Raw genomic sequence first — 27,158 nt, 5'->3', positions numbered from 1 at the left:
TATTCTGTAGATTTCTGAAATGTTTGAAGATGACCAATCTATCTAAATTCTATCTTTGTTTGATCTTGTAAACATACCTAATATGACTACAAGTTCGATTACACTAGGTGATTAACTGCTAACCTATATTTCTTTATTGTCCTAAACAGTTGAAAATAATTTTCAAGTACTAGAAATTTGCATTACATTGTTAAATGAACTGTATAGGTACAATACCTTGAACCAGATTAGAAATGTATGTACAATATGTTTTAACAAAATTAATCTCAAATTTGTATCAATATACAGAATTTGTATACAATATACAAAAGTACAACCAATGTAAAACATTTAAAACTAATAGTTGCTTTTTAAAAGTAGATTCAATAATCTACCTTTTTATTTTGTTTTGTCTATATTCTCCCTATTTCTTTTCAGAGTAGATTCAATAATCTACCTTTCTATCTTATCTTTATATACCCTTTTTTTTCTTTCCTTTCTTTTTCTTTCTCTCTCTTTCTTTGTTCTTTTTTGTTTGTTTGTTTGTTTTTTGTTTTTTTCAAGATAGGCTTTCTCAGTAGCTATGGAGTCCATCCTGGAACTTGCGCTGTAGCTGACTTTGAACTCATAGAGATCCGCTTGCTTCTGCCTCCCAAACTTCTGGGATTAAAGGCGTGTGCCACCATCGCCTGGCCTTTTTTTTTTTTTAAAAAAACAACAACAAAAAAAAAAACAGAACCTTGAATCCAGCTAATCTCCTTTGTTTAGCTTTTTTCCTATTATCCATAACAACTTGTAACCAATATATTAAAAATCCATAATCCATTTTGGGGGAATGTGGGTGTAGTTTTCTAGGTTACTTCATGATGATTTGGGGTACTGATAATCTTATGAGGACCCAAGGAAAATTTAAAATTATGGTTCCAGTCCTTACTGGAGTATTCTGTGAAGCTGAATCATCTCAGGCAGCAGTCTTGAGGCTGTTCTGGATGTAGAACTCACAGGAAACTGCAACAAATGTGCTCTGAAACGTTGGATCATCTGGGCCATCTGCTCCTATAGGAGATTTTTCAGGGGGTCAAAATGGAATCGCTCCTGTTACTATCTCCAGAACTCATATCATGTTCCTATTGCTTGCTACACTAAGACCCAAACCAGTAAGTGACGGGCAGGGTTTGAGTCCAGCCCTGTCTCCCACTGTACCCTATCTTCAAACACTTTCAGAGTTCCCCTAACCTCGCTGTGTAGGTAAAGGAAGGAAAGGCCATTTCCTCCACCAAATTGTGAATGACCTTCTGATCGTCCATTGCAAAGTGCAACACCGTATGTTTTCATTGTCATTCCTGGAAGCAGAACACAATGCCTTAAAGTGATCCTGAAATCATGCATGCAGGCCAGAAGCCAGCAATGCTAACAATGACGGAAATTCATTAAAGAATGGAAATTCATGGCAGGAGGTCTGGGAGTGGGACCCAGTAACCTGTATCTAATAAGCCCTCTGGTGATTCTGTTGCAAACTCTAGGCGGAGATCCAGAATATTGACACTGTCCAGCCTCCCTGCAGTTTGTAAACTGAACTCTGGAAAGAGATCATGCTTACTGACTCACCCTATAGCAACTCACAGGCCAACTTGTGAAAAGCCACAACAAAGTTTCTACACTACAACTCCAGCTGTGGCTACTACATCATGGTTTCATACGAGGAAAAAAAAAAGTTCACCCTCTACTTTCAGAACTCCATGGTCCCTTAAATTCCCTATTGCTTAAACAGCTCTAAGAGTACACACGACATTGCATTATTAGTGTGTGATTCTCTCTAAATTGATTTCTCATACTTGGGTTGGAGAGAGTATATATTTAATTACCCAATGTAGTAGGAAGCTGCAGGCCGCTTCCTGCCACCCAGCTCCCGGCCGCCTTGCTAGCTTATGCACCGAAGTAACAACACACAAACTGTATTTATTTAAACACTGCCTGGCCCATTGTATCTAGCCTCTTCTTGGCTAACTCTCATATCTTGGTTAACCCATATTTAGTAATCTGTGTAGCACCAGTCTTACCAGGAAAGATTCAGCATGTCTGACCTGGCGGCTTGCTTCATCGCATCTGCCCTGGAGAGGAGGGGCATGGCGTCTGAGCTCACTTCCCTTCTTCCCAGCATTCTGTTCTGTCTACTCCACCCACCTATGTTCTGATCTATCGGGCCAAGCAGTTTTCTTTATTAATTAACCAATGACCTTCCCACATCAACCCAATACTGTAATACCTTGTTAATAAATGTCTGCCAATAGGATGAGGGAATTGATGAACAGCAACAGGGATGGTCCACCCATACATTATAGAACACGCTACGGTTTTAGGAGCTCGCCAGAGAGCATTTTATATTAGGTTAAACTGAGGTCCAGTGGAGAAGGAGTCCCCATTTCCAACAGTAACTCAGACCAAAATAATACAGTGAAGGGCATCTTGCCTTTTATAGCACTTTGCTCCCCAAAGGTGTGTTATGGGAGAGTCAGCTCCACACTCCCTGGAGGTCTGTAGGAAATGCTGAGTCTCCAGGCCTGTGGCATCAGATTTTAATATGATTCATCCCATTACAGTTTGACAGGCATTTTCATTTTGACTAGGTCATGGGGCTTTCACCAAACTAATCTCCCCTCCTTTGGTTGGATGTCTTTTTTTGTTGTTGTTTTATAGAGATGAAATCCAATTTCCCAGTGAATTCACGTGTGTGAGAAATTTACTAAGAAAGAGATGGTAACGGGGGAATTAATTAAATTCACTCAGTGCCTGGGAAATAAACCTTTAACAAACGATCAGAAAGCATTCCTTCGGTGCAGATGGGAAAACTGATCTCTCCCCCAGAAAGCATCCACTTTGCCTAGAGCCAGGCAGAATGCCAGGCTTCATGAAAAGTCAACAAACTGCTTCAAACCTTTTATGGAATGCCCATCGCAAGGTTGGAAAATCTATCCCCACATTGCTGTCAGTGTCTTATCCTCACCCCAGCCTGCTGCTGATCCCTCAGATCCAGGGTGGAGCTATTGGGAGCTTTGTTTGCTCCTGCCTGACGTTTGTGTTACCGTTGTGAGATCAACGACTCATCAGCATAAAGTATTTTCCCCTAGATTTCAACTTCTGCCCCCAAGTCTTTAGGAAGATTATTTACAATTAGTAAGAGGGCATGGTTTGAGTTTCTTATTTCCTTCATGCAAAATTAGAGGTCATTGTTGGCAGGCACCAGAAGTGAGATAATATTAAAGAAGCATGGATTATATGCCAATCCTATAGCTGGTGCCTTTTAAATATCTGTATTTGTAAATGGATGCTAGGAATGCAGAGACTTTTGGGGCTGATTCATCTGTATAGACATAGTGCCAGGTATACAGCAGCTCACCAGTAATACCTCCAAACTGCCCTGAAGTGAATGGAATCTAATTAGGTAACTAATATCGTCATACCTTCACAGTCACAAAGGCTGCCACGCTTGTATCTTAAAGGCTTATCTTAAAAGGTGAGAATCAGACTTCTACTCTAATTGAGATAGAGAGAGAGAGTTGCCTTCCTACCTGAAAAAAAATCAGAAATAAGTTAAATATGCAATAAGCAATGTCAAACCTTGTCTGGGTGACTGAGAGAAAAAGATCCTAAGTTTGACCTAGCATTTCCCTTGAATGAGTTGTCAGACCATGGTCCCAAGAGAAGAATGTACAGTCAAGCCATACAGATCCTGTGAGATGGAAAGACAGAGCTCAGTATGTAGGAAGACCAAACAGCTCATATTGACAAGGTAGATACTAGAAAGAAGACAGAATTATACAAAGATTTTAGAAGTTTAGAGCTGTTGTCTGTAGCTCATGTGTGAGGAAAGATGAAATATAAGGTGAAAGAAAATATAAAACCCATAAAAATATAAGATGAAAGAAAATACTCCTACACACATGACTGAGATGTGTCAGTGGGATGCACTCTAGGTCTGGACCACTGTCTTTCTCCTCCAAATGTTACAACTCTCAGGGTGTTAAGTAGAGTTCACAGAAGGCTCCCCGCAGAAGAGACCATGCCACCCCAGGATAGCTCCATGCTGGCCCTGCCTGGCAATCTGAAAAGCACTCCTGAGAAGATCAAATGCTCCCCCAAGTAATTGCGTCATGGGAAAGAGCACTATAGAATATTTTTAGAAATACAGAAATATCTAGCACTGGATGATTTAAAATTCACAAAGGGTGGTATCTACTAAAAAATAACCAGCCATGCAAAGAAGCAAAAACAGTCACAAGGTAGGGGAAAACAATCAATTAACCTTGACCCAGGACTGATATGAATGGCACGGATGTTAGAATTACCCAAAATGGACATTAAAACAATTGATGCAACAGTGTTCCCTCGTTATATAAAAACACGAAGTTATTTTTTTAAATTGAGATGCAAATCAGGCTTCTGGGGATGAAAATGATGATGTACTCAAACAAACTTTCCAAAGTCTAATGTAAGACAAAGACATTCAGACTTACAGATGCTTAAAGAGCAGAGAGATCTATTAAAGAAAGACTTCCAGTAGGAAGACAATGGTGTCAAGTAGAAATGGGGCTACACAGAACAGATGGGCTGGCTATTAAGATGGCTACTCTTTCCTTCTTGCTGTGAGTCAAACACATCATTCTAGATTTGTTATAAAGTTGAAGAAACTAATACGGTAGAGTCTAGACATTAAGACAGACAAACTGGTTGACGAATCCCAATTGGGAGTCTAGAAATAGACACGGGCATAAATGGACAACTGACTTCTAAGATCTGAAAAGACATTCCAGTGGAGACAGAGTGACCTTTCTAATAGACACCACTGTGAAAACTGCACCTCTACATGCAAAAGTGGACTTAAGTCCGCATCTTGCATTGCATACAAGAGTTAGTTCCAATGTTTCAGCAACCTAAATGTAAAACCGATAACCACAAGATCTCTTGGAAGACTGTAGGAAAATGTTTTGAATTTGAGTTTAACAAAGGCTCTAGGTGAGGCACCAAATCATATACCTAAAGAAAAATGTAGATAAATTATACTTCATTATCACATTTTTAAAATCTGTTTTATCCTTAAAAGTGTTAAAACAGATTTTAGAGAAGATATTTGTGAACACTATTCGTTGCATCTAAGTGAGTTGTATGAGAATATATACATGTGTATGTATATGCATAAATATACATGTTATTTATTATGTACACATATATGTGTGTATATTTGTGTGTAGACATATATATCTGTGTACGTATACATTTCTAAGCCCAATATTAAAAATTCAGTGCAACTTTTAAAAAGAAGCAATAGGGTCTGGAAACATATCTGAGCAGTTAAGAGTGCTTTGAATATTGCAAAGGATCCAGGTTTATTTTCCAGCACCCACACAGTCAACAACTGCATATAACTCAAATTACAGGGGATCTGGCCTCGGCAGGCATTGCATGCACATGGCCCATATATATGTATGTATGTATGTATGTGTCTATATATATACACACACACACACGCACGCACACATATATTTACACCCAAGGATATGCTTACATAATTTTTTAAAAAAGAGGAAATACTCATCCAGACACTTCATCATAGATGACAGGTGCATGGCAAGTAGGTAAAGATACTTCACATTGCTCGTCACTGCAGACACAAAGGTTAGAGCAATAACAATGTGCCATCCCACACACACTAATTTAAAACTAACATGACTAGTAGCAATGATGTGGAGGAACTCTAAACTCATGCTTCTGTTTGAGAATGGGTGATGGTACAATTACTCCAACATTGTTGGCAATTCTTTCAAATGCTAAGTAAATCTATCAACTGATAGTAGCAGTAACCAGATCTAACTGTTTGCCCAAGAGAAGCAAATGCCTGTGTCCAAACAAAAACTTATGGGGCCAAAGTGATGGTTCAGTGTGCTGCTCCTACAGAGCCCAGAGTTTTGTTCCTGGCACCCACATAGCAGTTCCCAACCATCAATAAGCCCAGTTCTGAGGGATTTGAAGCCTCTTCTGAATACCATGGACACCAGGTCTCACATGATGCACATATACATGCAGGCAAAAACTCGTGCATGTGAAATAAAATAAATACATCTTAGAAAGTGCTTAAAAATAAAATAACACTAGCAATATTAGTTTTGAAGCCCCCAAACTTGAAAAGACTCACAAGCTCTGCCAAAGGCAAAAGGAAAGTCACAGTGCCTTCACACGGAGGGTTATTGCTTGGGGACAAAAAGGGAAGGACATATCAGCCATGCCTCAACATAAAAAAACCCAGAACAATCAAGCCGTGTGAACAAACTTATACTCTGTGATTTGATTTATTGAATTAGATAAAATGTGAACTAATCTGCAGCAAGATAAAGTGTGGGTAAAGGCAAGTTGTGAAGCACAATATATATATATATATATATATGCATATTATATATACATTCATATTATATATATACACATTTAAAATGTGTACAACTGACTTTATTTCAATTTCACTTAGCGAAGCTGTTCAAAATGAACTGAAGTTATAGAAATCATTGTCTAGATGAATGGGATGATTGTCCTCTTCCTGAACATACTCTGCATCCCTGCATTTCTGTTCCTGGCCACAGGGTGTTTTGTGGATATTCAGCAGACCCAAGAATTGATTCAGAAATCAAATGATCATAGCAAAACGTTGTTTCTTTTCCCAGGGAATGTTTGTTTTTCTGCTGCTGTGGGCCTGGCAGTCTCATCGATGTCCCAGATGATCTCTATGTGCCTGTTCTTTCTCTACCAGTCAGTCTTTCTGGGCATGATCTAATGCAGCCCAAGCTCAGTCATGGCACTCTGCCCATAGGTGCTTTCCGACTCTGACATTGGTCCCTCAATTTCCTTGCCGTCTTTTCTGCTTACTTCTAAGAACTTCCCAAAGTTCTTACAATTCAGTTGCATACATATACACGATTCAGTTGCACACATATACAATGTCTGTGGCTCAGAGCACTGCATTCCTTGCGATGCTTACTTCTCTGCCTCTAGTCCTTTTTTGGATTACCTGGTGTCTGCATTTCTATCTACAGTGAGCTGTGAGGTCACTACTGTTGCTATGCTATCATTGTCTCCCTTAGGCTGCAATTCCCTTCTCTCTCAATGAGAAACTGCAGAGAGGGTGAATTCCTTAACTTGTAGCCAGCACAGGGACCAAGTCAGTATCTCCTTGAAGGACATTAACCAATTGCGTTCTTTGCCTGTCCTGGGCTCAACCCTCTCCAGGGTCTGTGGACAGCAAACACCTTGGAGCCAAATCCCATTTGTCTTTGTGTCCTTGCACCTGGCGGGCTCTTAAGCAGAGGGTAGGCATTTGATGACTATGTGTTAGTGAGTGAGTTGATTGTAAGGAAGGTGATGATTATTCGCCTTACTCCCAAGGCTGGCCTCATTCAGTGTGTTTGCTGGGATGGGGCATATGTAAGTGATGGTCGAAAGCAGTTCATGCTAACTGGTGAGCACTCCCTTTGTGGACTGCCTGAGGCATGGTGTTGGATATGAAGTAAAATCACATGGCATAAATGTAGAGTGAACAAATGCTTTGGGATTCTGCAAGGCAGAAGTGGGCACAGGAACATCCTAGGATCTCCCTGGCAACAAGCGCAGAAACCACATCCTTAGTCTCGTCCCTGCATGTCCCTCATATCAAGAATTAGAAAGCTTTGAGTTTGTTTCCTTCACCCGTTAAAATTTTTCTAACTTACAACCTTCATGCATTAGAACAAAACAAAACAAAAATCTGATATAGCCAAAATAAAATAAAATGAACCTAACCCCACCATTATGCATTATACTGATTCCCACAGGACTGCCTGTCTTCCCAACTTGTCTGATACCTTGGCATTGACTGGGAAAATAAAGAAGATTGACTTCGGTGTCATGTGACCTTTTAAAAACCATGAGATGAACTCTTGCACGATTCTGATTTTCGCCTTTTCTTACAACCAGCCCCCAAATCGCATAATGATATAAAACTTGTCTTCATAGTTCAGATGCAGGTTTGAAAAACAGCAATTTGTATGAGTAGTTGATTTATTTGTTTGCACTTGTTTAAATCTGCCAGGTAATGAAAATGATTACAGCTGTCTACAAGAGAGGTCAAAGTGCCTTTGAGCAAAGGCGTCCGGAGAGGAGGCAATTATGAAGCTGTCATTGTCATCAAGATGTTGACAGTGAGACATCTATCTACAGAGTACTTCAGTGAGTCTTTCAAACACAGGAAGTAGCCCTGGCCCCCAGCTGAGGGCCTCTCCCCTGGAAAATCATGAGCTTGAATTTACATTCAGTGCCTTGTGGGTTTCCACTCTTTTATTCCCCAAACCTGGGCTTCATCATACTACAGCCTGCACGTGTGACACATAAACTGCTTCTCTCCTCCAAAATTTAGACTTTGTACCTTTAACTGCGACCTTCCAGAATGTTCCTTCTGACTTTTGTTCTTTCCATTTGTTCATGCGCGAAGTCGAGGTGGCTTTGGTTTCTCCTTCTCCCTCTCCCTCTGTATTAACCTCCTGACTGCTAACACAGCTTTCCTGTGGTGTTTTCCACTTCCAAACTCCAAGTTCCCCAGGTCCCTTCATAAGGCAAACTATCTTCACCTCCTTCTCTTCCATATCCTTCTCTTTGATGTCGTCTTGGAGCCATCTTCTCCTTGTGTATAGGAGCCACTAGAAATCCTTGTTGAAAAACACATGAACCCTGAGGATAGCATATTCTGACTTCTGCAATGTGTCAGCCAGTGTTCAGTTACCATGACGAAAGACCTGAGAAAAACCAAACTGGATGGCTGGAAAGAGCTTCTCTTTCTTACTGCAGGTAGTAGCTGCCAACTTCACATGGCTGATTATTGCTTCAGTAATTTGTTGAGAGCCACAAGATTCTGTGTCCTTATACTCTCTCATTATTTGGAAGCATAAGAAAGGGTTTTCTGGTGCCAGATGGACAGAAAGTCATCTCACTGGTTTCAGAAATAATATCTACGCTGAGTTCTCTCTCCATGTACCTAATGCCAGATCTGGAAGGTACCAGATCCTTGAAAAATAAGTGGTTTGTTTAGGAATGAAAGGATGTTTTTGTTACAACTTGATAATTGATCCAGACAGCCAATCTCATTCTTTAAAAATAAAATCTTCCACTAATGCACTAGATGATATTCACCGATATTATCTCTAATATCTGCCCTTGGGAATAGTTGTCCTGGTTCCCTTATCTTTGTGTGATTTGTTTGTCCTGCCTTCCACACCTGCAAGGCCATTTGCTTCTGCATCTAATCTGGAGAAGGCCCACAAGGTCATACACTGGTTATTTTAGGCCAACGAAATCATGTGGGGTAAATTGGTTGATAAATAGCATAATGTTAGGTAACCATTTTAATTGAGAATTGCTGATTCTCTCAAAAATTTTCAATTTTTGTCATCAATGTCATTGTCTTTCATTTATTACTTAATCTAGTAACCCAGGCAGTGTCTTGGCATTTAACCCTTCTATGCCCTATAGTGTATCTATCAAAAGATTATGCTTTATTCTCTATTCATGTTTTCATCTGTGTACTTTTTCCATCTCCATCACTCTATATGTCTTAGGACATATAGTAAGAATTATCCCTTGTTTATCTGACGCTCATATTTAACTAGGCTTATTACATTTCTATTTGCTGAATTCAGCTCTCCTAGCTCAATACAGATCTAATTCAAAAGATGGGAAAATGCTCTCTCCGATGGCAGATGTTTATACTCTGGATTGCACTATAGGGAAAATTACTTATCAGCGTAAGTTACCAAGAGGCAAAAGTATTTCACTGGCATTGTACCTGCATAATAAGATTTCTAACCAGCTGAACAAGAACAAATCACAGATTATTTTGTAAAGTACTGATGAAATGAGTAGTGGGAAAGTGGAATGTTTTCTCTAGCTCTGACTTTAGCTGCCTCCTTCCCTTAAACTTTGATAAGGACACAATTTCCCTAGGGGAGGTCAACACGTTGAAATTCTTCACATAGTTTATAAATTTGTATGTCATTCTAAAGCAGGTATCTAACCAGCATGAGAGACATTGTCAGGTTCCTTCGGAGCTTGGAAGGCTATTATCATGCATGACTTGTTTTCCAAATAGGATTTTGTGAAAAACAGCACAAACTCTAGCTCCCCCCCCCCATATTAACTGCTCACACTTGACACATTCTTTAGATGATCTCATTAGCTTTCATCATAGCAACCTGCTTCCTAAATCTACATTCTTGGCTGGGGAGTGTAGACTTCCACCACAGGATAAAGTCTACTTTGAGGGGATTGGAATTCTCCTGTATTTCCTGAAGATTTCCAAGAATCAGGTTTAGAAGCACAACAGGCGATCCCATGACTACATCCCTGTTGCCACCCCACCTTACAATCCTCTCACAATTCACACAGCCATCTCCGCTTGCCCCACAAACATGTGACACCGACCAATCCCTGTCACTGAGAGCTGGCTGTCTCCACACCACATCTTCCCAGAGATGGAGCCCGTACACTCCCTTGTCACATAGTCATCTTCATGGGCATTGCTGGTTTATATGAATGGCCCAGTTCCCAGAGAAGCAATGAAAGATACAACTTGAATTCCACCGTATGACATGGTGAAACTCTACTTGTAATTTGGAATATTTTCCCAGTTTGCCAGAATGGTGGTCCAAAGATGCAGAGCAGCAAACAGGATGCAACATGGTCCTCACCCTTTTAAATGAGGCGTTTTTATAGACCTCCAAAGAATGAGACATGTACTAGTCAGCTTAACAAGAAAATGTGTTGTGGACTAGAATATTTGTTTAACCATGTAAAGATGTGTTACATTTGTTTGTGTTGCAGAATATTTAACTGTGTAAAGATGTGTTGCCTTTGTTTAACTACGTAAAAATGTGCTGCCATTTTACCTTGCCTGCCTAAGGCACCTGATTAGTTTAATAAAAAGTTGAATAGCCAATAGCCAGGGAAGAGTATAGGCAGGATTTCTGCTCAGGGGGAATAAGTAGGAGGAGGAATTTTGGCGCAGAGGAAGAAAAAGAGACGCTCTGGAGATGCCAGGGGCCAGCCAGCCAGATACAAAGAAAGCAGGAAAGTGGGGCCTACAGAATGAAAAAAAAAGTTAAAAAGACAAAGATGAATAGAAACTGGTTAAATTAAGTTAAAAGAGCTAGTGGGACAAGTCTAGACCAAGACCAGCATTCATAATTAATAATAAGTCTCTGTGTCTTTATTTGGGAGCTGGTTGGTGGCCCAAAGAAAACTCCAACTATGAAAATGCTTGAAGCAATTAACTTCATTAAGAGAAAAAGATTATTTAGCTCACAGCTTGGAGGTTCAAATCCAAGAACAGATAGCTCAGCTTGCTTGGGCCTCTGGCAAGGGTGGCACCTCGTGGTGGGGGCAGGAATTAGAGCAACTGCAAACATGAACTATGAAACAGAAAGAGACTTAGAAACCCAGCTCCCACAATCCTCTTTGAAGCTAAACTCCCAGTAACTTAAAAAAAATCTAGTATAGTTCCTTCTCTTTAAGATCCTGAGCACCTTGAAGTGACACAGAGACTAAACCTTCCACCCATTGTGAAAGTTAATACTGATTGTCAACTTGACAAGGACAAGAATCACCAAAGAGACAGACTCTGCATGTAAGGAGGGAGTTGCTAGACTAGGTAGAAAGAGCTGTCTCAAATGTGTATGGGTAGTGCCATTTCCTGGTGAAGGATTGAGGACTGTCTGAATAACACTAAGTAAGTTTAAGCATCCACCCCTCTCTAGTTGCTGACTTCAAATGTGATATGACCAGACACCTCACCCTTCCGTTTCTTTACCACTCAAACTATAAAGCACACGCTTCTTCCTTTAACTTGCCTTTGTCACGTGTGTGTTCACAGCAATAAGAAAATACCTAGTATACCCATGAGCCTTTGTGGTACTGTCATATTTAAATGATACCAGTATAATGGCTAAAGCTTGGTTTTAGAGTCAGATGAACTTGACTCCAGGTACAATGTGCTTTGTTACTGACTGGATGAGCCTAGATGACGCCCTCCAAAAGGCCGCATATTACCCCTGGGGTGAGTACCATACAATAAGATGGCTTACCCATGGAGTGGATACCATATGATCCAGTTCCTAGGGTGGCTGGGTGAACGGTCTAAAAAAAGTAAAAACTTATTTTTGTGGTTGTTTTCTTTCTTTCTTTTTTTTTTGTGAGGTTTGCAGCCCCACAGAACAAGTACTAGCCCTCATTTTCAATGTTGTTGCTTCCTTTAAAAAAATTATCTTTTAAGTCTTTTAGTTATAATATATGTTTATTATTCTCACTTATTTCTCTTTAGTGTTAAGTAAGAATAAAATACATTTATTTCTTAGCATAATTCTAATTTTTACTTCAGAAATCATTGCACAGCTGGCTTTGTTAAAGCTTGCTAAACACGCCTTTCTTTAACAAAATAAAAAGTAAATAGAAAACTTTCTTTTCTTGTCTGGTTACATTGAAGACTGTTTTGGGAAATGAAAAAAAGTGCAAAGGTAAAAATAAAAATGACTTCCACAGGAGACCTCGAGTTTAAGTTTTACCTCTCAGTCTCGTGTTTCTAAGCAAGAGAAGCACACCCCCTTGCCCAGTGGGGGCTTCCTCCCAAGCCTTGAGTAGGGACAAACCACACACACACCTGTTTCCTCAGAGATCCTTTCTTAAGCAGGGAAGAAAAGTTAAAGCAGCTGCTTTCTGACTCAGGCAGAAAAACAGCAGCAAATGACCTTGCAGGGGTCATTTTTAAGAGGAGAAGAAGGGGAGGTCTAAAAGGAGATAGGGCGCGAAGGAGAAGGGGAAGGGAGGAGAGACACGTGTCCCGGAGGGACAAAGGGCTGCCTCTGCATAGAAAGGAGACAGACTTGACACATAGGAAAATGGAAGTTTATAAAGCCAAAGGGGGGAAGCCCCATATTAAGATGAAGTGTTTAATTTAAATTCAGTGTGTTTATTAGGTGAGCTAAAGGGGACTTTGATTGCTGGACTTTGGTGGTCAGTCTCAGGGGAGGGCGTGGCCAAAGAAGGAAACAGACCTTGGCGGCTAGGTTTACAGATGTAATCTAAGAGTATTTAGCAAGACGGAGGGAATGGGGGAGAAGGACAAGGCGTGCCAGAGCCACAGGCTAGTGTCCCTTCAAAAAATAAATCAAAACTCTGGCATCCAGAGAGAGTAACCCATATATTTGTCTTTTAGAAAGTGGTTCTTCCATGCCAGAGGAACTATGGATCTGAGACCTGGGAGCGGCCATGTTGGTCATGTGCTTTACATCTTAGAAATTCATGGTTGTCCAAAGCAAATAGCTTCATCTTTGTTTTCTCCAGTTTTGCATCAGAGGAGTTTTCCAGGTTGCAACTTCTGTTTTTGCTAAATTAATTTAGTGTGAGGAGACCTCAAGTTGTACATGTCAGTCTCTGAGCAAGAGAAGTAGAGAATGCTGGGAAGTATTTGGCTCCGTGGAAGCTTTGCAAGGGTGAGGAAAGAAAGGGCTTCTTCTATCCTGAGGTTTGCCAAATGATCTCTGAGAAGCTGTGATACCATTCACGGCCGTGCCAAGCTGGATGGAAACTGCTCATCTTGGCAGACATCTAGAATGAGCATCTAATTCCTCGGGGTTGGTATGGGGCCTTTATCAGAAATAGTTCCATAGGCGGTATTTACATAACTGTGGCAGAGTGTGTGAATAAACACAGCTGCGGCATTGCCCTAAATATTTCTATTCAACGGGGAATTAAAAGAGAACTTTATCGCTGAACTACAGATAAACACAATTCATCAAGCAGTGGTCAGTTCAACTGGAGAACAAAATAGGAGTTTATGAAAGACTGGCTTACTCAAAATAGCTCCTATCAGCCCTCCTGGCTTGATTGCTCCTCGGCTCCCTCCTCCTTCCTCATCCCCAGTTCCAGATATGTAGGACTCACAGTGAGCAAAGGACTCATTTCTTTTTTTCGTCCTGGGAGGAGGAAATAGAGGGCACGCTTAGTGGCCAAGTAGAGCCCTACTACGGCCCAGCATTTTCCCAAGACTGTGTTTGTGATTGTTTCCAATGGATCCCCTTTTTTCTTTTGGTGAGAGAGGTTAGGATGGTAGTGAAAATGGTCATTTTTGTCGCAAAGACTTCAAGTCTAAGTGTGATGATAGACTTAGTTCTCACTGACCTATTTGGGGCTTCCATGGATTTTAAGCTTCAGAACCTTCCTGATCCTACCATGGACAGGGAGACGGTCATGTGATATAAGCATGCATCACTTGTAGTTGGAAGTGATGGAAATGGATGCACCTCGGGTTTCAGAATATGGAGAACTGACATCAATGAGTTGACAGAGCGGTATCTTTCTAGAGGACAGGATGGAGACGGACACGATCTCTAACTCCTAGCTCCCTGTTGGATGCCTAAAACCTTGCCGCATTGCTGCATCTCTCCATCGCCTTCTTTGCTCTTGGTCTCTGCCTCTTGTCTGTCCCTCTTTGTGTTTTAATTATTGCTAGTGTGTGCGTGTGTTTCTGTGTGCTCATGTGCATGTTTGGCTCAGTTTGCCAGACTTTGTAGTAGGTACCTTTGATCCATTGAGCCAACACACTGTTGTTCTTCTGTGTCTTATGATACTATACCCACCCACCCAGTCCAGGGCATAGTTAATGCAATCAAAGAATGCCTATCATCTTGCCTGAATTATACCTACAAGGATTCCTTTTCCAAACAATTCAGTTTAAGGTTCTACTTGGACTTGCATTGTGGCAACACACTCTAATCAATGCACTGCAGGTGATATGGTTTTTGGAGACATGAACCAAGTAGCCCACTCGGTTTTATACCACCTGGCACTCCTTAGATACTCTGTAGGTGTGCTAGAGTCCTGTATTTTCTTTAAAAAGAAAAAAAAATCATTGCTTTGAATTTCAGTTTGCAATCTGAGACACTTGCTAGGCAGGACATTTTGGGCTAGTTTTCATATTTTACCTCTGTAGTAGTCTTGTTAGGTGGGTTGATGAGAGGGCCTGCAGGTATTGGCACCTGCCATCCAGCCTGATGATACGTTCGATCCTCAGATCCTGCATGGTAGAAAGAGAAAACTGACCTGCAAGTTGTCCTCTGACCTCCACACATACTCTGTGGCTTGCATTTGTCCAAAACACAATAAATAAATAAACAAATAAGCATGATTTTAGATTTTTGAATAATGTTAAATAAGAGAAAGTTAACACAAATGCCCCTATATACAGAAAACACAAGCATCTTTTATTCCCTAACCAGGTTTCTTTCTCACTTACTAAGTCAAGAATCTTTTTTGTTTGGTTGGTTAGTTGGTTTTTGTTTGTTTTTAGAGACAAACAAAACCTGCGTAACCTCCCTGGCAGTCCTGGAACTCGCTCTGTAGACCAGAGTAGCCTCAAATTCAAAGATCTACCTACCACTGCTTCCTGAATATTGGGATTAAAGGTGTGTGCCACCATCTCCCAGCATCTAAGTCAGGGATCTTAAATATTGCCAGTGTAAACAATAATTGCTAATGTCAGGACTCATCAGTCACAAAGTGTTCCCCAAAATCACCTTGTGAAGGGTGTTTATAGTCATTATCATCAGAATCACCAGTTTCAACATAATCGCTGTCTCTGCCGGTGTTTAGAGGGCGAAGACATCCCAGGCTTACAGAAACTAAATCACCCATCTGTCATCACTTCCAGTTGTATTTCACAGTATCCTATCTTGAACTGACTGAAGGAAAGAAAGGGGGAATGACAGAAGAAACACCCCAGTACCAACTCTGAGTGGACCCTGCCTTGCTCCACTATGTTCCCAGAGCCATGTCCCTCCTAATGACAAGACAACCACCATCATCAGATCTCAGCCAAGCAACACTCTGCCCACCAATTCCTGGCCCACAGAAATTGAGAGATAACATGTGTGAGGAAAACCAATTGTTTTTGAGGGATGTTGTCACTCAGCGGCAAATGGCCATCGTACTCTCCCAACATCCTCGCTTCTATGGGCTCTGTCCTGAAAGCCACCTGTAGATACTGTAGTGCCCTCGCCTTTTTCTCTTTTATTGAAAATAGATTTTTTTCCTCATATAATTTATCTTGATTACAGTTTCCTTTTCCTCTATTCCTGCTAGCTCCTCCTCATCTCTCCTCCCAGGTGGACCTACTCCCTTTCTGTCTATTATTAGAAAACAAACGGACTTCTAAAGAATAAATATAATAATATAATATAATAAAGTCTCTGGTTCTTGGTCACCCAAGCAAGACTGGGAATGGGCCTTAAATCAATAAATCCAATATTGTTTGGTTACGACCATGAGCTTTTTACCTACATTCCCTAGAATACCTTGCAAGCCAGACACCATTATAGATAAAGGGTTCATAGCTGGCTTCGTGTTTCCATTTCTTTTCTGGATCCTATAGGGCACTCTCCTGTACCTGGCTGTACCAAAGCCTAGTACATAGGGGTGAAGGCAATATGTAGGCACCAGCTCTACATTTCCCTGTTCAAGGAGTCTTCTTCAGCAATAGGGCCTTGCTGTCAGTTTGTGGGCAGCAACCTTGGCAACAGCCTGGGTTGTTTGACGATTCCCATGGAATGCTATTGGTCAACAACTCAATTAGATGTAGCCCAGTCCCAGTGCCAGAAGTGTCATTTGGTGACAAGAGATGCTTAGTTGGTACTCTGTCTCCTCCATTATTTAGCAATTTTGTTTAGTTTGTCTTCATGTATGTGCATATTTTAGGAAGCCTCTACTGTATTCGGTTTCCGTGCCGGCCCTCAAATGGCCCAGAATTTTAGCTGTGTCTCCGCACATCATGCTGAACATGCCCAATCTTGTCTGGAGGTACTGTGTCTCTTAAAGGGCTGCAGCCTAGGCTTAGGGGGCTGCTGTCCATTTAGTCCATATAATCCATGGGACATTTTAAAGCATATACTAGGGCTTCAGCCACAAGAAAGTTTCACTTGATAAGTCTGGGATATGCTCCAAGCATCTGTATTTAACCGAATGATATTTCAAATGAAATGTAGTTCGGGTTTCTAAGGAATACTTTCATAGGGAACTTCTACTGTCTTTGACTATAAAAGCTTTGGGCTCCTTTTCTGCTTTGGGTCTTCTGCTCCCCTTATTTGAGGACCAATTGATTAGTTCAATCATTAATTCAATAGTTCAATCAAGAACTCACCGTTCAGCACGTCTACCTCAGCAAGTGGACCTGGCACCAGCTATACAGACTTTTACGAGCCCACAGAGCGGCTCCTCCTCAAATAGAACTGTATCCAGTTTTCCTGACAGGTTGCTGGGACCTGCCTTCAGGATTCCTAAATAGTGCTGAGAAGGGAACCAAATAGTGTCTATTTCTAGAAAGTTCTCAGTAAGTTGGTGCTACCGGATTTGGACACACTTTGAGAGCCACTGGGGAACATGTTGGAACCCAGTATTTAAACTTTTTCCCTAGAGACACTCTAGGATTTATCTTTCTCTCTTTCTTCCCTCCCTCCTTCCCCATCTCTCACATTCCCTCCCTCCCCTCTCATCAGTCTCTCACCTCTCCTCTCTTTCTCTTTTCTTCCCTCCCTCCCCCTCTCTTTTCTCTTTCTTTCTCCTTTCCACCCTCCCCACCCATACAGAGAGAGAGAGGGAGAGAGAGAGAGAGAGAGAGAGAGAGATGACGTCCCAAACTGTTATTACATTTAAAACAGGTGACCAGATTTTCAAAAGAAAGTATCATTATGTGAAGAGCCTGCACATTTTAACTTTCTAGAACAATAAATAGTGATAGAAGTTGAAAGACAATCTGAGCGTGCTCCTCGACTTTTTTCTAGAATCCTATGCCCACCTTTGACTTCCTGCCTCTCTTTGGAAAGTCCCTAAGAGGTGTAGCATTGTTTTTCTCCTGGGTGGGGACAGACTTCATTGTCAGATAACCCCCCTCCCCCATGCCCGCCTCATCACATGAAACCCTCAGGCTGTTATGGCTTGTCTTCAAATTTCTTACCAAGAATACTAACTGTTGTTCAACTCCTCAGAGACATCCCACTTTCCAAATCATTCCTTTTCTACAGTTCGGATTTCTGAGTTGAATGATTTTCTCCCAAAGGTCAGTTTCAAATGCTGATGGGGCCAGGTTGCCTTGAGATGTCTAACTTTCCTGTGATCTACTAACTCGTTCTCTTTCAAGGCAGGAGCTAAGTAGGGCACTATTGAATGCATCCCAGGCAGTGAGTACCAGTCTTCTGACTATGGAAGCTCATAGTTTCCTCCCCCTATGATGCTCCCTAATCTACAGCAGAGGTGCTGTAATGTTTGCAAATTCATAGAATCACATGTGTCAGAATCCCAGAATCTCCAACTGTGTAGCCTTGAGTAAATTATTTCCCTGCCCTTCCAAACTTCAATTGTCAACTGTGTTAAACAGGTTAACGATATAAGTCACAGGATGATTGGGAACACCCTGCTCTTGTCCTATTAGAGGATCAAAAACTTTGCCGGAATGTGGTAGGTTCGTAGCGGACAGCTGTGTAATTATTAAGCACTGGAAGGAAGCTAGTAAATAGATAATTTAATTCTGTTTTGAGGTGCCCAATACCAACACCAGTAAATAAAAATAAATATAATATTTTTCTTGCAATAGAAAATAACTATATTAAATATACAGAGCTGGAGAACACATGGTGGTAAGGGAGAGTGATGAGAAGCTGGCTGGGAAATAATTGTGGTACTTGAATTTGTCCTGTAGCAGGATTACAGTGGTCTTTACACACATTTCCACAGTATAACACTGCATAGACATATACACTGTATTAATGCCAGTGTCCTCATTTTGATATCAATGTGTAGTATGTAAAATAAAATCACCAGGGAAAACCGAGTGGAAGGCAGGCCAGATTTTCCTGTACTTTATTTGTGCACATTCACAAAAACCTGTAATCCAATCACAATAACAAATTGAAAGCAAAATGCAACTGTCTTAGTCACTGTTTTCCGGCTGTGAAGAGACACCACGATCAAGGCAACATTTATAAAAGAAAGATTTAATGGGGGCTTGCTTGCGGTTTCAGAGGATTAGTCCGTTATCATCATGGCAAGGAGCAAGGTGCTGGAGCAGTAGCTGAGAGCTACATTCTGATCTGCAGGCCCCAGAGTGGCAGAGAGAACCAGGGCCTGACCTGGGCCTTTGAAACCTCAAAGGTTCATCCCACCCCCACTCTCAATGACACTTTTTCCAACAAGGCCACATCTCTGAATCCTTCTAATCGTATCAGGGTTCCACTTTCTGGTGACTAAGCACTCAAATATATGCGCCTATTGGGGCCATTTTTATTCAAACCATCACATTCCACTTCCTGACCCCTATAGGCTTGCCACTACAGCATAATTCAAAAATGCTTTCAGTTCAACTTCAAGAGTCCCCATAGTCTGTCACAATCTGAACACTGTTTAAACATCCAAAGTTCAAAGTCTCTTCTGAGACTCATGGTGTTCTTTTCACTGTTGCGCCCTGCAAAATCAAAATCGCAAACAGAGCGCATACTTCCAATGCTCTCTGACACCGAATATACATTACCATTCTAAAAGAGAAGAAGGGGAGCATGGTGATGAAATTCCGGACCAAAGCAAGACCAAAACCTAACAGAGCAAACTCCAAATTCTGCATCTCCATGTCTGATGTTAAAGGCCTCTAATTCCTTTCAGCTTTGTTGAGTGCAACGCACTTCTCTCTCCTGGACCAGTTCCATACTTGGTCTGCAGCTCTCCCTGGCAGGTATCCTCGACTCTCTCAGCTCCTACATCCTGGGGTCCCGAAGGAAATCCAGGCTGCACCTCCACCGAGTCACACAGTGGCTGCTCTGGGCTTGAGTGCAAGGATACCCCTGCCGCACGCCTGGCCTCGGCAGGTTTTCTTCATTGTGGGAAGATTCCACAACCGTTTCCTTATACTCCTGGCACTAAAGCCAGAACCATGTGGCCAAAGCTGCCATGTTCTGTCGCTTGCTGGAGCTGGAACGTGGCCCCCTCAATCAGTTATATCCTCATCAGCTTTCTGTTTCTAATGGTTTCCTTCGCTGCCTGGCCTTTACATTAATTCCTTTTCACAGGTAGGAAGCTTAGTGGGTGGGGTCTTGTCTCGAGGTCACCACTCCCTTTATTCTATTTAGCATCAGGCTTTTCTTTAAACCTTTTATCTCCTTGGGCACTGGACTTAGCTCCAGTGCACTCTCCAGTGCTCCTTTTCTCCTCAAACTGTACATTTGGTATTTCTCTTGTCCAGTTTGCTCCCTTTCGTTACAGATCTGCATAGAAGAGTCCTTACTGAAAACCACATGACACGGTCAAGACTAAGCTGTCTGAAAATCTCTTCTTCAATTCAGCCTCTGGTAGATTATTTGGACAAGGGGAGAGAGTAGCCACATTTGTTGCCAAAAATATCACGAGAACGGTCTCTGGGCCACTTACTAATATTACTAAGCTCTTGATCAGGGCTGTCATAATCTACATTGCTCTTAGCACCACTGTCTTCCATGCCTTCTACTAGGGTAGCCCATTAAGCCCCGCTTCAAGTGTTCAGCTGCAACTCTAATCCAAAGTCCCAAAGCCCACATTCTGCTAATCGGCAGCAAGGTCAGGCCTACCAGCAATGCCACACTCTGGCTTCACATCTGGCTTCACAGCTGTCACCACCCCTCCTCCAGGAACACTCTTCCTCCATCAAGGCCACACCTCCTCGCCCTTCTAATCCTACCAAAGACCTCCACTCTCGAGTGACTAAGCCTTTAAATCTCTGAGCCTATGGGGACCGTTCTTATTCAGACCTCCCCAGAAGCTATTGGAAACATCCCACAATGATCATGCTTCCTCTAGACAGATCATTCACTCAATAACTCCAGGGGTCCACTTGGAACTCTGACGTATGCGTTGGCGTTCTGGTTTAACTACGAGAAGTGCTAAGATTAGCCCATCCCTGTTCACACCGTTGCTCCCCTTCTTCACACCACCCTTTCCTTCACTGAAGGAGCCCAGTGGTGCCGTCACACTTAAGTGTGCCACAGACAAGGCTCCTAAAGAATGCGAACTTTGACACCTGGTGAGTAGTGGAGCAAGCCTAAAAGCCTAGCACTTGAGAGGGCAGAGCAGGCAGCGGAGAGTTAGTTCAACATCATCCTCAGTTACCTGGAAATTTGGGAACCAGTTTGAGCTACATGAGACCATGTCTAAAAAAAAAGAGAGAGAGAATAAAATACAAAGTTTGGTCATTTTTATTTTTAAACATCCTAATTGATGAACACTGGGCAATGGGGTTAAGAACGTGGTTGGTCACCACAGTCTACTTGCTACCACAGCAGCAGCGGTGTAGGGGCAATACTAAAAATCCTCTGCAAGAGAATGAATAGTATCTTAGATTCGGCCGCATCACAGGAAACTGAAACATCCTTCATTTAAGGTACCTGGTGTTTGCAATAGAGTTGTTATGCTATGCTCTGAAGGCACAGACCAGCACCTGGGCACCAGGTGATGATCTGAACAAATGAATGTCCGAATGAAGGCATGGCCACGAAGGTAAATGACGAGAATAAACATGGTGTTCGCCTTAAAACGGCAGCTTTTTGATGCAGAAGGAGCTCCCGGGTCACCTTCTATCTCCCTTTGCTTCTCCAGGCAGCTTGAAATCCACTCTCCGGATGCTAAGCACACAGTGATCCTGAGGACAAAGGACTCTGCCACTGCCCAAGCCTGGTTCAGTGCCATCCACACCAACGTTAGTGACTTGCTGACGCGAGTCATTGCTGATGTCAGAGAACAGCTGGGGAAGACGGGCATTGCTGGCAGTCGTGAGATCAGACATCTTGGCTGGCTGGCAGAAAAGGTGAGGGGAACGTCTCTGGGTCGATTGGCCCTAGGTTTTCCCATCGAAGCTACCTCATTCTGTAGGCTGATGCTCTCCTTGGCAGTGAACTGACTCTCTCGTCTATCCCAGCAGACCTCATAACATGGCAGTATGTGCCAAATTCGTCTTAATCAACATTTATTCTCTAGCATACTTTCAAATATGCGGCAAATTACATGTGGTCCCTAACTGCGCAATGAGCAAATTAATGAATAGTTTGATTTCTGTGGTAACTCAAGCTGATAATACAGCATCTATGGGGAAAGGAATAGAAATGATTGCTCAGAAGGGGTTTGTGTGGATTTTAATGAACTTGCTCATTAATTAATAGATCCTCTAGGAATCATATGTTTACAAATGGCAGCAATGATATTAATAATGAGAGTTTATTGAGCAACTACTATGTGCTGATTCATTTCCACATGATCTTGTACTTGTACTTTTAAACAAGCAGGTTTTAAATGCCATTCTTAAAGACCACCTACTTTGTATGGGCTGCCAGTCTAGGCAGGGGTGGCAAAGTTTGTATTTTAAATGAATGCATGATAATATTGGAACAGTAAGCAGTTTTAAGATTAGCTATTAGAAAAAAAAGAAATTTGAAAAGAAAAAAAAAGATTAGCTATTAGAATATATTTCTCATACAAGATCTTGGGTTCCACAATGGTATATATGCAAATTTATGTATTATATTTGCATTCCTATTTTACCAATCTTCTTAATCTTCTAGACAATCCACATTTACATGCGTGTGTGTGTAAGAATCTATACATATGCTTGACAATTGGTACAAGATGAAAATCAAACCGAGGGTTGCAATGGCAGAAGCTTTAATTTATGCTGTAAATATGTTTTATGAGTCCCAGATTAGACATTTTAGCGAATCAATTAAATAGTGTAGTGAGCAGGAACTCTGAAGCAAGAAAGCACCCATGCGGACTGCATCACTGTTCGGCCTTCATATAAATGATGGATTTAGAAAACAATAGCCCTTTGGCATACAATAATAATAGTAGTAATAATAATGATGATGGCTGTGTGTCATGAAGGGCAGCTACCATGGAAAAGGTTTTACATAGAACGTTAACACTGTCACTCAGATGTGTTGGGAAGAGGAAGGCTTGAAGGATTGAGCCTTGGCCATTGTTCTTTTTATTTTAAATTGATTTTATTGAGCTATACAGTTTTCTCTGCTTCTCTCCCTGCCTATCCCCTCCCCTTCAGCCCTCTCCTATGGTCCCCATGCTCCCAATTTACTCAGGAGATCTTGTCCTCTTTCTACTTCCCATGTAGATTAAATCCATGTATGTCTCTCTTAGAGTCCTCATTGTTGTCTAGGTTCTCTGTGATTGTGAATTGTAGGCTGATTTTCTTTGCTTTATGTTTAAAAACCACTTATGAGTAAGTATATATAATAGTCTTTCTGGGTCTGGGTTACCTCACTCAATATGATGTTTTCTAGCTTCATCCATTTGCCTGCAAATTTCAAGATGTCACTATTTTTTTTCTGCTGTGTAGTGCTCCATTGTGTAAATGTACCATATTTTCCTTATCCATTCTTTGGTTGAGGGACATTTAGGTTGTTTCCAGGTTCTGATATGACAAATAATGCTGCTATAAACATAGTTGAGCACATGTCCTTGTGGCACGATTGAGCATCCTTTGGATATATACCTAAAAGTGGTATTGCTTATGCCGGGCGGTGGTGGCGCACGCCTTTAATCCCAGCACTCGGGAGGCAGAGGCAGGCGGATCTCTGTGAGTTCGAGACCAGCCTGGTCTACAAGAGCTAGTTCTAGGACAGGCTCCAAAACCACAGAGAAACCCTGTCTCGAAAAACCAATATATATATATATATATATATATATATATATATATATATATATATATATAATTAAAAGTGGTATTGCTAGGTCTTGAGGAGGGTTGTTTCCTAATTTTCTGACAAATCTCCATATTGTTATCCAAAGGGGCTATACAAGCTTGCATTCCCACCAGCAATACAGGAGTGTTCCCTTTACCCCACAACCTCTCCAGTATAAGTTGTCATTGGTGTTTTTGATCTTGTTGGTCATTGTTCTTAACATCTGTTTACTCTCCCTTGAACCTACGGTCATGCTAGTGTTTCCGGGCTCTGAGACAGTCTGACCTTCCCCTGACTCCCCTTCTGATAGATGCTAAATGGGAATAGAGATGTTGCAATAGCAGCTTTCCTGCCATGAGTCCTGTCATCTGAGAAGGCCCAGTCAGGTGGCTCTGGGTAACAACGTCTGAACGGATCATTCAGCTCTTTCCCACCATTGTTCTTTGTGTGTACCTGTGCACACGTGGGCCTGCACCGCAAAGTCCAATGCACAGTGGGTTGTTTGGTTTGGTGTTGTCCCTCTCTCGTAGATGTCAGAGAACGGAAGGTCAGTGCAGGTATTAAGAGCTTCCATATCATAAGACCTGCGAACCTAGGGTCTTCCACAAGCTTGCTGGCTCAGATGGTGACTAGAAGTGGCAGGCCAGCTGTGTGAATGTGATGGGATGGTCAGAGAGGAAATCTGCGGCGATGGACCATTTCTGCACACTGATTTCTGTGGTCTTGACATAAATGTATGCGTCTCCAGTCAGTATTCTTATTGAAAACAGCGCAAGAAATCTAGACAGTTGGCATTTGTAACGTCCCGGTTGCTAGCACTTGCCGTCATTTACTTTCTCAGGTGTGTTTCTCCTGGGGGAGGCCTGTTAGGTAAGAGTTTCAAGTGACAGATGCTCAACTCGGCTTGAGCATAGGGAGTGTCATGCAGCCTGTGTTCCAGGACAAGCTTCAAGTGTGCCCAGGATTCACTTAATGACATCAGTCACACCTTTCCATCTCTGTGTTTGTCTCCTTGGATGATTTATTCTCAAAGGACTCACCTCTGCTTGACCTGAAAATTCCAGTCCCATGTCCTTACTCTTGGCTGTCTCTAAGTTGAAGCCTCTGTGCCCCATCCTTTCCAATAGAAGTTTTAATATCAAATCTAATTGGATTGTCTCATATTTTGAGCACCAGTTGCGCTGAGCTTGGGATGAACTAAGTTATATCCATTGAGAAATAAAGAGAGGTTGTTTTATTTGGTGGTGGGAAGGTCTATTTGAGAGTCTTTCTGTATAGGCCATTGTAGCTACAAATATTTTTCAATCCACTGGTCCCCCTGGATGGGTTTCACTCCACCCGCCAGGTCCTGCTCACGAGCTCCTGCAGCCGTTTGTGAAATAACCATTTTGAAGCTTAATATTAATTACATATTTATTGGCCTATTAGCTCAAGATTCTTATTAACTAACTCTTATATCTTAAATTAGCCCATTTCTATTATTTTATATTTTACCATGAGTCTCCTGGTTTGTTACCTCTTGCTTCTTTGGCAGCTACATGGCATCCATCTGACTCCACCTTCTTTCTCCCTGCATTCAGTTTAATTTTCCCACCTGTCTATATTCTGCCCTGCTTCTTTATTAAGCAATGGTGATAAAAACATATCCACAGCATACAGAGGGGAATGCCACATCAGGCCATACTGGTGTATAACTTGTGATGATCCTGTCTCGGTCTCCCAAGTGCTGATATGACAGATGTGTGCCCCCAGAAGGGTACAGACTTTTCTTTGAGGAGAATGTCATTGTGATTGTTCTGGTTTTTTGAGGCTGTGTCTCATACAGACAAATCTGGTGATGAGCTTGTCATGTAGCCAAGGATCGACCAAACTTCTCATCCTCTGGGATGTGGTGCTGGGTATCAAATCCAGTGTTTTATATGTGGCAGGCAAGCACTCTACTGACTAAGATCCAACCCCCAAAGGGGCATTTATTAATGAAAGAAATTGGAATAATGAAGCGTGTGTTGATACAGAAGTGATGGAACTAGCAGATGCCCTTTATAAAAAGACAAGAGAAGGAGCCTATTGTGATGGATCATGACTTCATTTGGTTAAGGTTCTGAATTAATATGAGTGGTCCTAGGGGAGGAAAAAAGATACCTTCAGTGTCCTGGCAGAGAGGGATAGTGATTCAAGTTAGTGCCTAGAAGGACTTAAAGCAGGGGTAGTTAATGCAGCCAAGATTTGGGAAACACATAAAGAAGTGCCCCAGAATTGGCAGTGAGATGCTACGCTATCCTTCGACCTGAAAGAGCATGGGTAGGAGCGGGAACTGAATCTATCAAGCATTACAGCTGTAGGAAAAGGCTGGCTACTCCCAAGCATAGTCTTTAGTAGAGAAAGCCAGTTCATGCCAACTCCTGGTTACTGATCTTGTGTTGTTATTCCCCCTAGTTGAGGCTGCCTGGAAACAAGAGGCAATGGATAACCCCTGATGTGGTCTGTTGCTGTGAGGGGCCATCCCAGGGCTCAGGGAAGGATGTGAAGAGGCACGAGCTGGATCTGGCATGTATGTGGGTTCCATCGAGCACATGCACCTTTCAAACACCAAGATGAAGCTCTACCATCCCCTCAAGCATGATCTGTATTTAAAATCATTACTGCTCGGTTAGTTGAAAAGTGCCATGGTGTCCGTCCTTGTGGCACTGGCTATGTTTCCAGAGGTTCCACTATTTTCACTTAAAAGCTGAGTGATGCCTTTGGCTTACCCCAAATCATTAATAGGCCATTATTGGGTGTTCCTGTGGAGCCATAATAAGAGAATATAAAGAGCTCTTTCTGTTTGGGGAATGCCATTATTCTTACAATATAATTTTAAATAATCATTGCAGATGTCTACTTGAGTGTGTGCTTCAGTGTATTTATAAAAGCAATCATGACTTATCATGGACAATTATTATAAACAAGAATATCCTTTATTGCTTTTAACTCCAAATTTCTCAAAAAAAATTACCATACATCAAGTCCAAGGGAACAAATCCAAACAAGGCTCTTTTTTTGGAATTGATGTTTAATACCAAATTCTAGTGTAGATTCATATGGATGGCTTTTAGCCAAATACAATGAATGGCAAATCCTTAATACTGCGCCTTCCTTATCACAAATATCAGAGAATTTGCTTGGTATTTGTAAAGATATAAAATGGGATCCTATATATATCCAGCTGCAATTTACCTTAAATTGATGTCCTTTGTCTTTCTCTATACTGTTAAGCTTTGGTTTAGGGATGAATAATGGCAGCTCCATGACAAGGTTATACAAATCCCATTTAATTTCAAGGTTTTACAAGCGAGGCTTATGTGAACTAACATAATGTGA

The 27,158-nt window shown here is 41.6% G+C and overlaps 1 protein-coding gene across 1 annotated transcript in view; it reads left to right on the top strand.

Annotated features, from left to right (window-relative positions):
* The window catches only part of Sntb1 (syntrophin beta 1), a 224,207-nt gene that overhangs the window by 126,927 nt on the left and 70,122 nt on the right, over window positions 1-27,158 (top strand). The window contains exon 3 of the mRNA XM_057792410.1: window positions 21,706-21,913. Within this exon, the coding sequence (XP_057648393.1) occupies window positions 21,706-21,913 (208 nt within the window). The remainder of the gene's footprint in view (window positions 1-21,705; window positions 21,914-27,158) is intronic.

The sequence above is a fragment of the Chionomys nivalis genome, chromosome 17 (assembly GCF_950005125.1).
Source record: "Chionomys nivalis chromosome 17, mChiNiv1.1, whole genome shotgun sequence".
Lineage (NCBI taxonomy): Eukaryota > Metazoa > Chordata > Mammalia > Rodentia > Cricetidae > Chionomys > Chionomys nivalis.
The sequence above is the reverse complement of the archived record's forward strand: the minus strand, read 5'-3'. Positions and strand labels throughout refer to the sequence as shown.